This window comes from Botryllus schlosseri, chromosome 8 (assembly GCF_051294905.1).
Source record: "Botryllus schlosseri isolate E-star chromosome 8, Bs_hap1, whole genome shotgun sequence".
Lineage (NCBI taxonomy): Eukaryota > Metazoa > Chordata > Ascidiacea > Stolidobranchia > Styelidae > Botryllus > Botryllus schlosseri.
The window spans coordinates 25,571,551-25,587,633 of record NC_137243.1 but is presented as its reverse complement, the minus strand read 5'-3'; the positions used below and the strand labels follow the sequence as shown (position 1 = coordinate 25,587,633).

The 16,083-nt window shown below is 38.6% G+C and overlaps 1 protein-coding gene across 1 annotated transcript; it reads right to left on the bottom strand.

Moving 5' to 3' along the window:
- Window positions 1–137: 137 nt before the first annotated feature.
- Window positions 138–16,062, bottom strand: LOC145444671 (ornithine decarboxylase 1-like). The gene is made up of 10 exons (XM_080322689.1): window positions 15,080–16,062; window positions 13,775–13,948; window positions 10,132–10,304; window positions 9,308–9,439; window positions 7,836–8,001; window positions 6,425–6,563; window positions 3,696–3,808; window positions 3,515–3,638; window positions 1,465–1,552; window positions 138–1,375 (listed from the first exon to the last, which is right to left on the bottom strand). The coding sequence occupies exons 1-10, from the start codon at window positions 15,143–15,145 to the stop codon at window positions 1,255–1,257; spliced, it is 1,296 nt and encodes a 431-aa protein (XP_080178815.1). The 5' UTR covers window positions 15,146–16,062; the 3' UTR covers window positions 138–1,254.
- Between the last annotated feature and the right edge of the window lie 21 nt (window positions 16,063–16,083).

The window sequence follows — 16,083 nt, the reverse complement described above, 5'->3', positions numbered from 1 at the left end:
CTGCTCATTGTGAATCATTAACGGTCAAATGATACCAATAGTTTGACATGGTGTTGTTTCTGCGCGGCAGTCCGAATCCTGACTGCCGAGTATAGGCGCAGAAGCCTGTCGATGGGATTACCTACGGATGCTAATCGTTGTAATTCATACACGTATTCAATGACTTTAATAACGCAATAACAGGTTCAATTCGGATTCGAATGAAGATAGCTGACGAATAGTGTAATAACAGCAACATACAACTTGATTAAGATAGAAGACACGTGGTGCAGCAACAGCAACATACGAATCCATGAAGATAGCAGGCACGTAGTACAGCAACAGCAACATAAAACTTGATGAAGATAGCTGACACTTAACACAGCAACAGCAACATACGGCCGACGAACGTATGAGAATTAAGATAAACGTAAGCAAGGAACCGAAGTAAGGATTTAAAATTAATTTTGCGTCAACGGAAATAACCAACAAATGGTTGTTCGCAGACGCTTTATATAGCGGTAAGAACAGCTTATCTGAAAAGACTTAATTACAAATGATTACTAAAATCAAGATTAACAAATGCAATGCGTATTCGAAAACAGGTGTTATGCACAACGTACCTCACTATCCTAACTGAAGCACGACTGTGTGGCCATTGGTTCTTATATCAATGCTGATGTTGAACGTTCTTTTTCCATTCTTAGCAAGCTATACTAAGTAAGGACAGACACTTTCTACCCGAGAATGTACGAAAGTATCTTTCGTTGTACTACAGCAACATATTTTAATTATTTCTATCATAATGCGTAGCATAACTACTGGAATTCCTCACAGGTCCAGATCTCGTTAAAATAGATTTTTTTTTCAGGCCAAACTACTTCGTAAGGACAGACAGCTCCAACCAGAAATGAAGCTCAGTAGTATAATTCTAACATCATGTGCGAAAACATCTAATTTGCATGCATGGGCAAAATATTGTCAAAATTAAGTTTTCTAAGGTCAAAAGATGTCAATATTCTCATTTTAGGTCAAAATCATCCGTTTTTTTATTTAAAAAATCGCTCTACTGATGACTACTTTGATCTCTTCTACTCTTATTAGGTTCATTCAAACAAATATAAGATATTTTCTGGTCGGATTTGTCTCGATTCATATGACCGAGTACAAGTCCATCCAATACACAAATGACTCAAAAATCAACATCGACACATCCATACAACTGTACTCGCTTTTCTTGCAAACAACGTAGTAATCATGTGAAGCTCCAGGCCCTTAAGGCGATATCATTTGATGGTCACTCAATGTGAAGGACCTGTTATGCTTTGCACAGATAGTAGTCCCGTCTCGGCATATGGAGTCAAGATTTCGTAAACACGCCTGATCAAGTTTTAACCTGTCGGACACAAATGTGGAATGCTATTTTAGTCACTGCAATCAGAGCAAACTTGGGTGGATCATTAGAAGCGATAATATATATCCTACCTATTTTGCTCCGTTGTTATGTTGTAAAAAACTTCAGTCCCCATGCCGTTGAAACTTGTGTTCATGGCAAACGTGTGAGCACCGCATTCTGAATATAGGACACCCGTATTATTTGGACAATGTCAAATTTGCGCTGTACTTGGCCCCTCGCTACCATTCTGCATACAACCGCTAATGTCACAATTTAGTGTTTGCCATCTTAGGGCATTGATTTTTAATAGTTTAATCATTTAGCCCAAGAATTAGGGGACCTTTTTGGTCAAAGAGACATATTGTCCCGGAATTCATGAAGAGCCACACAATGATGTTCAACAACTGTGGAGCCACAATTGCTGATTAGTAGTGTCACTGCGCCATATATTGTCTGTGTAAAAACTGATGTGATGTTATAACACAGGTGCCGTATTTGCCCTGTTATGGAAAAAAATCATTATTGAAAAAACTACTATGCTGGACAATGGACATATAAATGAACAAATATCAGATGGTAATATTTGTCAAAAGCTTTTAGATTTCTAAAAGAGATTCCGAGCCTATGAAACCCTGTATGAAACCCAGCTACCGCAAGCATGATGATTCTGGCTGTTACGGAAAAGTTGCAGTAATATTGATAAATAAGCTGCTAATCACGCACACAATCAAAATTTATGGGACAGCCATATCTTGTCATCTAAAGAGCCACATATGGCTACTGGTTTCCTGTCCCTCGTCTAGTCAATATATCGTCGATATCTTCGAATCATAGTTGAGTACATTCCACGTTATTTGAGTACCAAATGTTCTGCGTGCTCCAAACTCCACAATGATTAGAGTGATTGAATCCAAATCGAGATACGATGGTAACAATTTGGAGGTTTTTTCGAGTATACTGAAATTGTGCACCATTTATTTAAACAACAAGAAATATAGTTTCGATACCTTATTCCCACCGTGAGTGCCTTGAAACTATTCAAATTACTAAACCAATAAGCAACAATAGGGTAACCATATGTCCTTTTAAAAGCATCCGTCCTCTTTTTTCGAGAAATTGAAAGTGTCCTCGGAGGACGCCCTGTTTGTCGGAATTAGTCCTTTAAGCCCTAATATGCATGACTCATTCAAACATGGCTTACCTCCAATCCTGTAGAATTAAAATGTAAATAAAGCAATCGAAGTGTATAGCTCTTGTGTATGGGTCAGCAACTAATACAGAGATGTAACTTACTACTCAATACACACTATACTGATTACAAGCACCAACTCACTGCTAATAAAAATTAGTTGGAAACGAAATTTAGGAAGTAGTCCAATAGCACATGAGTAGTCTACATGCACTTAGTCAAGTATTCAAGAACTAGGACTAGCAGTCTTTCCTAATCATTTGTTCGACCCATGCAGCTGGGCTATGCCTACACTACAAATATTTTTAATTTTGTCAAGAGGGAAACATCATTTGATTATATTTACTTCAATTTTACAATTTTACAAAACCAGATGATGTATTTACTCTGTAACAGTATCATGGTATGATTCCAGAAACTGCATCGATTTTTGACTGCATCGCGAAGATGTATATTGCTATTTTCCTCCTTCATTCAACTGAATTGCAATTTCAAATAATGACCAATTTTATCAATATTGTAACACATAACAATGATTGATGGTAAATAAAATCCTATTTTAATAATAATTAGTAATTTAAAGATACCTCTGAAAGCAATTGCTTTCTTAATGAAGAAGTTTTAGTCGGAGTTGCAGGCGAGTAGAGTTTTGGAAGTATGGTCGGAAAAATGACCTTTTATCAGTCAACCTAATACCATTACTCGCAAAAATTAGTCAATTTCTCCTCTATTATAGCTTTCAATATCTATGACATGTCCTTATTTTCGGATCTTAAATTTAGTAAGCCTAAGTAACAAGTCTAATTACTTTGACCAACTCTGTGAATCACTCATTTCCTCGATTTTTTTCCAGCCGTACACATGACAACCGGCATAAAATATTCGGCCTAAAATTTGTACATGACCTAAATAAATTGTAACGTAGACTGACCGGCCGCATTTGCGCATACCTGGCCACATCAACCAGTCACCAATTTCCAAATTCGGTAAGAACGCCTTCTTTTTAATTACATCGAATCCGTCGCATGTCGGTCCGTAAAGTCGACATGGTCGCTCGGGATTTCCTGATTCTTTCTGTACACGAATTTATTAATATAACTCAACTTCGATTGAGGAAGTATTTGATCGTACATCGAACAGCGGAAAGGCTTCAAACGTGTCATAGTCGTTGCCAGCAAGTAGCGTCCTCATATAACTGCCGTACAAGCCGTTGTTCATGGTGTAGTCAATACCATTTGCATTCTCTAAAAGGTAAATGCGTATTGCTATCGAATTTTTCCACATCCCTAATGCACTATAACACGAAAACAAATTAACAGTTGATATTTGCCATGTCATTGTCATGTCGTTGTGAATGTGGGTTTTGAGCAATGTTACTTTTGAAGACAAATGAAGCTGGCTCTTTCCACCACCAAACCAGCAATCAAGACACTGTGTGAGCAAAGACAAGCTCTAACTGAATATGTATTAACGAATTGATGCACTATCATGTTTATTGTGTGTTGTACTTACAATATTTATCATCATAAATGCCGGTTACTATATCAATCTTTTTTAAATAAAAAAAAGTTTGTTCATTCATTCAAAATGTTGAAAAAATAGGAGGGACATGGAGTTTTCAAAATTTTCAAATCTGGTAATGGGATAGTAAAAGGTTGGGAACCCATGTTCTATTTTGATGATCAATATAACGAATATTAGCCGTGTTTTAAAGTAGCTAAGCCAGTGGTTTCCAGCCTTTTTCATCTCGTGGACCCCTTGGCCGAGATTTAAGCCCCGCTACAAGAAATCAGCCTGGTGAGTAAAAAAGGTCATTTTTCGCGAAAACACCTGTTGACTGAAGAATAAGACGGGCGCTACAGAATGTTTCTTTCAAGCAGGGCCGTAACAAAATTCTGTCGACCTCTAAAAATATTGGTCTTGGTCCCAATTAACATAACTTCTGCAGGGCTTCGCTCCACATACTCCCCCACATTGCTATTGATACATACGATTGACAGTAACACAAGCATACGCACATCCTTTCCGCGGCCAACCAAGTCCGGTATCGTGCGATTCGTAGACGTGGATGTGTTAGGCAACGGCGAACGAAAACTTATCCGTTTACGTTTGTCGACTTACCATGCACCAATCGCTAATATGACTGCCGTGAAAATCAGTATGCATAAATTTGCTGGTCGCGTGATTTATTTTTTAGTTCATGTATGAATTTGGTCGATAATATTGGTATTTCCATAACATACACGTGACCAGATTTCCTGCTGGAGCTGATGGAAATCGTGATTTCGAAAATTTAGGACATCCACGCCACATAGCTAAGACCACTAATGAAGTTTCTGGTTGGTCCACATTACTTTGTTGGGGCATGTTGCTATTTCGTGATTTCCGGTAAAGATTGTCGCTGGGCTACTCGAAAGATTCTGAATTCGTATTTCTTGAGTGGGTGATGTGTTTCTTCTTTGGGTCGCACTTGCACTGCGGGTCTGAGATTTCAAAGGCAGGACTATTCGCTGCTGTAAACAAGTGTCGGTCATTTTGGATTCTACGTGTTATCACCGTCGATCTTTCTGAGAGCTCATTTCGCGGAGTCGCAGGTTTCGCGAAACGTTTATAATGCCGCGATGTGTCCTAGCGCGGATAGACATGTGCCTAATGGTCCCGCGTACTGTACAACTCCAAATGATGCATTTCTACGGCCTCGAGCGATTCTATAAAAATAACGTCCTTACATAGTTGCGAATACATTTTGACTCAATTCTGTAAATCAAGCGTATTTAATGCGTTATTTTTTCATTTGCCAAAAACAGTTTCTTTATTACTTCCACTAGAGCCTCGTCATGATAGATCCGGCGCGGCGTTTGCCCACTTAAGAGAAATTTGGTTGAGAGGCCGTAGCGGGCCCAACAAAATTGTCTCGCAAACTGCACTTTTAGAACATCTGAACTAGTTTAAAAATAAGTGGAAATTTATATGTAATGGAGAGACTTCAAATATGCTATAGCATTTGAACTTACTTCCGGCAAAGAAAAACAGCCAAAAGGAACATACATTTGGAAATAACTCGTTGACTACTTGTCAGTTCGGACATGAAAAAGATGGTGAATCCGTTACAATTCTTAAGCAAAATTTTCCCCCTAAAATTACGAACTTCCCCCTGAGAGGGGAATTCCCCCCCCCCCCCCCTCGGTTGGGAACCACTGAGCTAAGCAGACGCGAGATCTCGTATATATCAGTGGTTCTCAGCCGCCGACCGGTGACCCCAGAAGTTTTGATAATATAGATAATCCCTCCCCACCCCCCGGGAGTTTCGCCTGCCCCCCTCCCCTAATCGTAAGGCCACCACTGGGTAGCATGGTAGCACTCACACATATAATATAATGAATGAGACAATAAATGAAATTTGCAATATTCAATTTGAATTGCATACATTTGTTGTAATTATATTTAGGGATAACTTTTATTTTTAAAGGTTCACTGGTCCGCAACATTGGTTTTGATGTTTTATCGGTCCGCGAGTTCAAAAAGGTTGAAAATCACTGGTCTATATGGATTTTATTCTACTACCCACCATTGTAGGGTGGTTTTTACCACTAGTGGGCTGAGACTGGCGTAGGCAGTAGGTTTTGTCTGTTCACTGAGTCGTAATGAAAAAAATAATGGTTAAAGAATCACAGGTCTTTGTGTCACCCTTATACTGAGCGGTTCGAGCCTTAGCTTTATCCGCATTAAAATTATGGAGTGGAGAGATGCGACAATGGACAGTTGGACAATGGACGGAGATGAGACAGAATAATATTCAGTTTACATGAATGAAAAATGGTCACTAACACGAGAAAGCTACACCTCAAAAGCTGACTGACCTTTTTTCGCTATCACATTACTTATCAACGTGAATGTTCTGTCACAAAAATATGTTCCGGTCTGTGACATGATGTTTAACCGCGGAAATATCTCCTCGGGAAATTGATCGTCCAATGCTCGATTCATCGACATGGTAAGCTGAAATACATATATGATGGGTTTTGATGACGAAGTACCGATACTGTGATATGTGATTGCAGTGAGAAATATTAGGAATTCGACCACGGTTCATAATGCACTATCAACCATACTTCAACAACTAGAAATGTTTCATCTTTATCACATTAGATAGAATCAGAATTATCGTTACAGCTGTTTTTTTTTAACTAGACTACAATTACATAATTTGCAAAAACTTGGAAACATAGGTAATAACCGAGTGATAGAGAAACATCACAAAAATCAAGATCAGATCATATCATATCAGCGTTCATTCTGATAAGCACGAGAATGGCAAATATCTGTACAGCAAGTTTGGCTCGTTTCGTTTAGAATTAAAAATAACGCATAGAAACATTACACAGGTTTGATAAGGATTAGATTACCGGCATTTCGTTCAGATTAAACTAATTAGTATTACGTATTTGTCCAAGTCTGCCACCAACTAAATACTATACTACCTAATATATTAATACTTAATAATTAATATACTTAATATACCTTATATATTAAAGGGGCACTGCACTCTAACAATGACGTGGTCTCAAATTGAAGGGCAAAACGAAAAATAAATTTTGGTCGCAGCCATTTTCTTCAGGGCGCCGCCGTAATGGACCTGCAATTTATTGAAATTGCCACAAGTGTTTCACGCTCCAGCAGTCACGCAGAGATGAAACTTTATATAGTTGTCAGCCGGGGTTATGAAGGAAATATGTCGTACATGCGACTTAGATACCGCGTTCAACGGAAGATGTGCAGTCAGGAAATTTTTGTCAAAACGGGTCTAGTGTATTCTATTTCTTTAGGACAGAAATAGATCATGTCCTATTCTTATGAATAAAACATTGTTAGACATGATCTATTTCTGTCCTAAAGAAATAGAATACACTAGGCCCGATTTTGACATAAATCTCCTGGCTGTACATCTCCTGCTGAACGCTGTATCTAAACCACCTTGACGCGTACGACATATTTCCTTCATAACATCGGCTGACCACTACATAAAGTTCGATCTCTGTGTGACTGCTGGATCGTGAAACACTTGTGGAAATTTCAATAAATTAGTTTCATTACGGCGGCGTTCTGAAGAAAATGGATGCGGCCAAAACCTTTTTTTCGTTTTGCCCTTCAATTTTTGAGGCCACATAATTTTTAGAGTGCAGTGCCCCTTTAACACTAAATAAATGACAACACATCAAGTATGACTGAGCATGAGAAATAGCCACGTATTCGACCGTCGGCTAGCATCACTTTGTAAAATCTGTCCGTGGAGCATGAACTTCCTTCAAATTCTTCTCTGATATTCAGTATTTCAAACTTCATCCCAAGCGTGGCGGCAAAATCAAACAGGCCCCTCGCCTCTTTGATAACTTGATCGAAACGCGAATCATCCAAGCATGACGAACCCGGGATGATGCTGAAATTGAATATTGCTGTTATTCAATGATTTATAGGTGCGCTATATTAGTGTTTCCGCGCACTCTTAGCGGACTGAGTGTGCTGAGTAATTATTTATACCGCGTAAGAAATCAAACACAACATTTTAATCCAAATACTTGACAAATCAGAATAAGCAAAAATAAACTGCGAAGGAACTTATAGGCTCGTAAGTATGCAGCAAGATTCGTCTCTTCCGCAAAGTAACCAACAGAACAAGGCTATAACGAGCGAGAGAGAGGGTCTTTATTTTGATCCAACCAAAATACATAACAAACAGAGAGCAATGATGATGGCGGCGCAGAAAATATGCATTCACAGTATTCGGTATCTATCAGATAGGAATGATCGATACGACTGTGAAGGTCAACTAGTCTGATGACACCCGTATCAAACAGGTACGCTTCACTCTATACAGTCTGGCTGTAAAAATGTTAGTTATAAAGGAAAATATAAAATATAAAATAAACGATGGTAGCACATTATCAATGAAGCAATGACCAGGCGAGGTAGTACAACAGTCCTAATATGACGACAAGAGGTTATTGAGTAGGTCTTTTTGGAATCCATTATATGAAAATTCACGGATATGTTGCGGTAATTCATTCCAGATGATAGGTCCTAAGTAGTCGATAGATCTCTTAGTTAGGTTGCCATTGGGTGGGGATAAGTAGATATTTTCCCTTTGACGATGACCTCGTGTAATGGGAGTGGACATTTTTAGCAGGTATGAAAAAGTCATCAAACACAGGACGCAAACTATTGGAAAAATATTTGTGTGTAACTTTAAATACTTCGAAGCGATATAATTCGTCAACACGCAAACTTCGGTGCTTACGGTAGTAAGGCGATAATTTGGTGCGTAAAGGTACAGATGAGAAAGAAAGAGCCGATTGATAATGATGAATGGCTCAAACCGTGCAATAATGAAATTAAAACACACATTTGAAGTGCTGCTCAGTCGCTAAGTTCGGTGAAACATTCGATTGACAACACTAGAACGAGGTTTCTGAATCTTGAAGTTGATTCTGTTTTCATGTACCAACTTTTGGGTGTGAATGCACACTCTTTTCGCGAAGATTGTTTACATGTATAGTTCTAATTCACTAGTATAGGATTTTGCTTTATACTATAATTCGGTCGATGAAATCGGATAACACTTCAGAATGATTTCATAGTATTTTGAATTTTGTTCAGGGATATATATATATTATATTTCGGCTGATAGCAAAATGCACAGCGCTATTCGTAGATCTACGCGCTGTCAACAATTCTGGAGCACTCACGATATCCCGACTGTGTTCAATCCCAACTCTTTCGATATCCTTATCAGGGCCATGGCTTGTGATAAATTCGCTGAGAATCTCTCACTCATCGCACCGTCTATTCCAGGTCGTGCTTGCAAGCGAAGTAGTAACCTTCGACAAAAAATCGGGTTAACTGAAGTTATATTTGCAGTTACCATTGTTAAAAGTCAATCAGTTTACACTTTTATACCCCAAGCTGTTCAATTTCATCAACAAACCAAGATAGTTGGTTAATTTGTAAACTGCTAGAACAGGGATTCCCAACCTTATGGCCATGACCCTTAAAAGCCTTATTAAGGAGGGCTCGATTTAGCTTTGAGAAAGATAGTTTGGCCAAATTTTGGGCAAAACTAGGCATTAGCGAAGCATTAACTGAATATGTAATAAAAATAACTAATTAATGTACTGTCTTGTTGATAACTTTGTGTGTTGCATTTTAGCATAGCCCGTATAAGAGGTTATAATATTACATTATCATTCTAACTACTGGATGCTGCACTTGAAATAATGTTTCCAAACAATTTCCAAAACGTTGAAAAAATAGGGTGGCATTGATTTGTCAAAAGTTTCAGAGGGGGCCACGGCTTAAGTTGGGGTATCTTCGAACTAGAAGATATTCATAATATAAAGCTGATTATCAATAATTATATACGTCGTCTTGATGCAACTGCAAAATCAATTACATGTTGACAGATATAGGTGTCAGTCAATGAGTTTCTCAAGGTAAATGTGATTAACTTTCGAAAAATCCATATTTAGATGGGTTCGATTTTAGGGGATACAACGGGATTATATCTATTCACCTGGCTTTGGGAAAATGAGTGTAGATTTTTCTCAATTCTCCTTCACAATCGTAGACCGTCAAGGTGATATCTTTATCTTTCGCATATAAAAGATGTGTTATCGGTTTATCGGGGGCAGAATAAATGATATCTTCCCGTTTAGCTCCCACGTCCAACGCCGTATCGATTTCTTTCTGGCAAAATAATTGCGATTACCCTCTTATTTGTACCTATTTAGCAGAAGCAAACATGAAAATAAAATGAACTTTCGTCCGATTTAGTTGCATACCTACCTTTGATAAACCGACGCAGATCGTGAATTATTGTTATATATTAGAATCAATCATGAAGAATTTTTTATGACAACTTTATTACATTTATTACCTCCCTACACTTAGGCTATTGGTTTTGGGTGATTGTAAGTATGGTTATAAATGTATACATAAGTTTAAAATTCACTTTATGAAATTTTGGTAGCAAAAAACATATTTTGATCATTAATTGCAGAGAGGCAATACGTTGTGATTTAATTGAAAATAATTATTAAAAGACCGTGGCGATATATTTCAATTGAAGTGCATGAAACACATAGGTGGTCAGTAACGAAGTACTTCTATTTTTTCGACGTACTTGTAGTACATAGTCTGGTAAATCCGATTATTCAGTACTTTCATTTCGTTTTATTTTGTGACTTACTTAGTTACTTTCCGCTATATACAATTTGTGAAGTAGAAGTTCTTATGTTCTAACTAATATGAGAGAGAGAGAGAGAAAGAGAGAGAGAGAGAGGAGAGAAAGAGACCATGACCGAGAAAATTTGGGAATGTTTTCGCGGAGAGCCCAGAATTTTCACGCCGACATTTTAAAGAGTTACCAATATGTTTCTACGGAAGTCATGGCCTAAAAATATTTAATTTATGTCGCGCTCCCATATTTCATGTGGACAATTGTGCACAAGCGATGGCGCTACTCTGTCACATTTTGTGAAGGGGAGGTGGGAATGAGTTATAAAACCTCTGGTATATAGCAAGCTATCATTTGTATCACATGGTGGGCTCATAGCTCCTACGTAGAATGTAGCAACACCAACTCAGCTATATGCACATTGCACATATCGCATATGTCAGTTTCCTGGTTTTGACGGTCGATGAATAAGTATTTATTGGGATGGTGTGAACCTCTCAAAGGTTCAGGTTCGTGTGAACGCGAACGTTTTCGAGAGGTTCTGTATGAACGCGACCGTGAACCTCGTGACGTCACGTGGCGTCATATTGCCAATTCCAACCCTACATTTCAGCGAAGGGATAGCCTATATCAGTGCTTTTCGACCTTTTAGAGCTTCATTCGCACTTTTTTGTCAAATAAATTTCATTCGTTTCAATTCAATGTCATTAAATTCAACTGACCGAAAATTGTTATACAAAAGGAAGATGAAGATACTTGAGAGTATTTTGTTCAAATGTGCAACAAATTAGCTACTATGTAGCTTAGCTATCAAGTGTCTCATTAAAAAGTCAATTTTTTCGCTAGTTTTGATTTCAACTATTTCACTAAAACACTTCTCGGCCAAACAAGTTGTTGGTTTTTTTACAAGAGCGTCTACTAGTACTTGGATGACCAGGTCCTGAAATCTGTTCTGCACTCCTATCCAAACTACAGCGTATTTTTCGCGAGTGAGAAAGGCTTGCTGGCAGAAATCGTTTTTTGAGAGCTGACGCAAAGGTCCCGGAGGCTTCAGTTTGTTGAAAGGGTGAAAAACCCACATGTTTGTGTTGAGGCTTATGCCTTACGTCTTGGGAAATGTTGTCGAAAACGATCAAGGAGAGTATTAGGCACATTAGAGCTCGCTACCTTATGACACATTGCTCCAACTTGTGTTCTGTTTCATTTTTCGATTTCCCATCTCCTGGGTAAATATTTGCGTTACCGTAACTTGCAAATATGAGTCTGTAATGATGGTATTTACTACATACTCGTGCCTTGCGCTAATCGAGCAGTCATTACGAAAATATGATGATTGTTTTGCGAAAGAAAGCAGAAAGTCAATTTTACTTCATTTTTTCAGCCTGTCGGAGGCTCAGTCAGTCAGTATACTGTATGTCTGCCACTACACCAGATGCCAAACCAGGCTTTTGGTTACGTAATAATTATAGTGTGAAAATATTAGTTCACTAGGGCTTGCGAGAGCTACGATTAGTGATGCGTCGTAAGTTAAAAAAAATTTTACAATTGCGTCGAAACTACAAAAGTTACACGGGTCTTGAATTGCCTATTAGGTTTGTTTGAATTATTCCACGTCTAAAAAATTAACAATTATTCACGACTTTCATTCGCACTCAATCCGGATTTTCATTCGCACCATTCGCACTGCCATTTTTGTTATTCGCACAAGTGCGGACCGTCACACAGGTTTAAAAGCACTGGCCTATATTAATGTACACGATAACTAGCGACGACTCGGGCCACATAACGCCACAATACTGAAGTATATATTGACGTTTCAAAGGTCGCCAAATGTATCAACTAGCGCAATCAAATGATATAATAATCCAGTAAAATCAATTTATTCCGGCGCTTTGCCAACAATTTTGACGAGGACTTGCCAGGGAATATAAGCTTACGCGTTAACGGTCTTGGCCCGACCGGGCAATGTATTCGGCGTCTGAGTGTTGCTACGTTGATATTGAGAATAGTGTAAAACGGGTTTGTATAATTGGTACCGATATTGCCCTGTTTACAAGTTATCCAGCTGTAGCAGTAGTCAACACCTCAATCGTACGGATTTGGTTTTTATGATACAATAAACATATGAAATCAAGATTGACCACGTACGCCTGCTAGATTTTTTACATCAGACAACTATATCAATTCCATTGATTGGTTGAATAAGCATCACCCGCTGACTACCTTCATCGCTACATGTATAGTGTATTTCGCTCCTGATGTTGTGTGATTGCGGGTCACGCTCACACCAGAGAGTCACTAAATATTCGAGCAAACTTTTGTAACAATGCAAGAAAAGTTTTGAGATTGTCAAGGTGCATGCTCGTTTAGTGTTGATTTTTTATGCTGCCAGCGCCATGCATATAGTGACCCGCCGCTAAATGCAATAAATTTCAACTAAAGATCTTATAATGAGGTGAGAATTGTAATATATGAAAAAGGTTCACAGTGCAGAACCTACCAAGGTTCGTTTGTGAACTTGAACCTCCAAATTTCTGAGGTTCAAACACAGAACGCGAACGTGAACCTCACGTTCACACCGTCCCTAGTATTTATGACTGCCTTTTAAAACTACTTGTTAGTTTTCAGAGACAGCATATGATACTTCCTACTCCTACTATGTCGCTAATTCCATTTCTACTTGAGTACCTCTTTCAGTTACTTTGACCGCCTATCATGAAACCTTGCTGGTCATAAATATGGATGAGGATTATATAGTATAGCATCACAGAGGAGAGGATTCAATATTTCGAAACTCACATCCAAAATTCCCTTAATATCCTAATCCAATCCAATGCGGCCACTAACTAAATGTATTCAAAATGTATATGGAAATTGAAAAAATTTAAACAGTCTCTATCTTTACAATTAGTTAACGTAGTGGTTACATCACAAGTCGCTGAAATATCAGTCTTTGGACGAAAAGTGAAATTCCATTCACCTGGCTTGCGCAATTGATACCGCATCCTTGCAGCTGCAAGAATTTCACCAGAGGGGGATATGGTGCTGCTCTCATCGCATAATATGGGCGTATCCGTGGCATGAATTTCACCCACTGCTTCAACAGAATGGCAGCGTCGCTCAAATCGCAAATCATGAATGCGTCGTCAGGGTTCTGAAATTGATTTGCGTGCACTTCAGTTGGTTAAAATCGCCATTTAATGGGCCTTCTAGCCACCACCCCAGTACAGCAATAACTGAATTTGACACATTATCTGGCAGAGAAATCTATTATTATATACCAGTGGTTCCCAAACGGTGGGGAATTCCCCACTGGTGGGGAATTTCGGGATTTTTGGTGGGGAATAGACTCACTTTTGAAAAAAATATTTGCCTTTATTAAATGTAATTTTGAAATGCCGACCGAATATTTCATAGCTCATTTGCAATTCAGCGATTCATATTATCAGTGCCCCGAATTAGCGAGAATTGCCTGGATAGCGACACGCGACGCGATCCCCAGAAATGTTTTCATTCATTTGTACACCATCATCGTTCACGAAGCGTAGTGATAGAAAAATTCTGATTCGTTGTAATAAGAGCTCATATTGCTGAACATGTATTCAAGTGAGATCGTGGACTCGGTAATTAATAGCACATCCGGACTCGTTACAAATGAAATTACATATTTATGTTATTTCAAGTTCTTTTAGGATTCTGCGAAAGTGTAGTTTACGGCGGCTTATATCTATATCTATATATCGCACGCATGAGTTCGTCAACATCAGGAAGCTTATCTGACCCATGTATTATTCGGCATTTACGTAGGTAAATTGATGCTATACCCCGCAACATTTGGAAAATTGTCAAACCCCGCCTATTTTTCTGTTGGCTGCGTGCCGGGGTGGATACATATATTTACGGAAGTGCGTTTACGGTTACCAGTTTCATCGTTGCGTTAATTTTATTGTGTGCTGATCAATTCCGGGGATCTTAACAATCACCAATAGCACGTACTATGTATACTAATCAAAGTCTTGCAAAATTTTATTGGAGGTAGCACTTAGATATGGATATAGAGTTTTTAGGTGGGGAATGAAGGCTCGTCATAAATCGAAAGTGGGGAATTAGGATAAAATGGTTGGGAACCACTGTTATATACAAATATATCGCGTAGAATTTTCCAATTGAAATGGCATGGTGCCAAAAACCATTCGCAGTTGTACGCATAATTTCCAATTATAGACAAATCTCATGGGCAGGCTCCTGAAGGCAGTAATATCCTTTACGGAATTATGGTACTTACTCGTCGACCGCTAGCCGAAGACGAAAGATTCCTGGCAGCATCTTTCACAGAAGGATAATGTTGCATGATTTTTAGCACTGGCCCTAAGTAATACTTAGTAGAAGTAGCAATATCGCAACGGAAGCTGACACAATGTCTTTTGTTAATGCTAACACCATATAAAAAGATATCAACACGAAGCTGCGCCAATAGGACTGTTTCCTAACCGAAGATTGTAAGTTCTTCGAGGCCAATGTCGACCTAAAAGATTAACAAAAGAGTAACAAAACAACATAAAAGGATAGACGTTGAAGTACTCTGTCCACATCGCAGTAGGACAATGCTCGTCAACTTGGCATGAAAAATCACACCATATCGACTATACAACAGCCTCAGATCATACTCAAGTCTTTTTCAAAATCCTACCCATCCAAATGTGAGCTATTCAATCATGATAATCTATAGCTAGGCTACCAAAGCTGCCTATAAGATGTATCTTACAAAAGCCTAGACCAGAAATGAGCCGTGCTTTATGCGGTGGTTTGCCAGTCAGCAGATTGTAGTGATCGCAAAGTAACCACATATATGAAAAGCAATAAATTGATACTTTACATTGCTATTGACATTTCGGCGGTTTCCATATGGTATCTGTATCTGTATCAATCAATACTAGCCAGTCTTCAGGATTACCGGACCACGACCTAACATCGACCTCGCCCTCCGCCACATGCCACCTCATTTTGTCGCTTGCGTCTTATATTCTCTGCATTACTTTTCATTCAGTGTGCATGCCTCCTATTTACTTCGCCTAGGCTAAGGTGGGTGTCTGATCTTAAAGGCTCCTCCAAGTTGTTTCGACACATTCCTATCTTTTCACTGTATCGCAGTCTTGTGATGTTTTGAAACGATGAAAATATTAATAAACCTGATTGATTGATTGATTCGTCAATGACTACTCTTTCAATGCCTTCGTCTTTCGGGATACTCTTCCTTTAATGTAGGCACTAGTATATATTCTCCGCAAA

What these genes read in the sequence shown, in the direction of transcription:
- LOC145444671 (XM_080322689.1), bottom strand. Translation starts at nt 15,145, where the DNA reads ATGCAACATTATCCTTCTGTGAAAGATGCTGCCAGGAATCTTTCGTCT. An exon ending in TTGAACACAGTCGGGATATC is followed by an intron (nt 8,002 to 9,307) that starts GTGAGTGCTCCA and finishes ATTCAATTTCAG; the next exon opens with CATCATCCCGGGTTCGTCAT. An exon ending in CCACGGACAGATTTTACAAA is followed by an intron (nt 6,564 to 7,835) that starts GTGATGCTAGCC and finishes TATGTATTTCAG; the next exon opens with CTTACCATGTCGATGAATCG.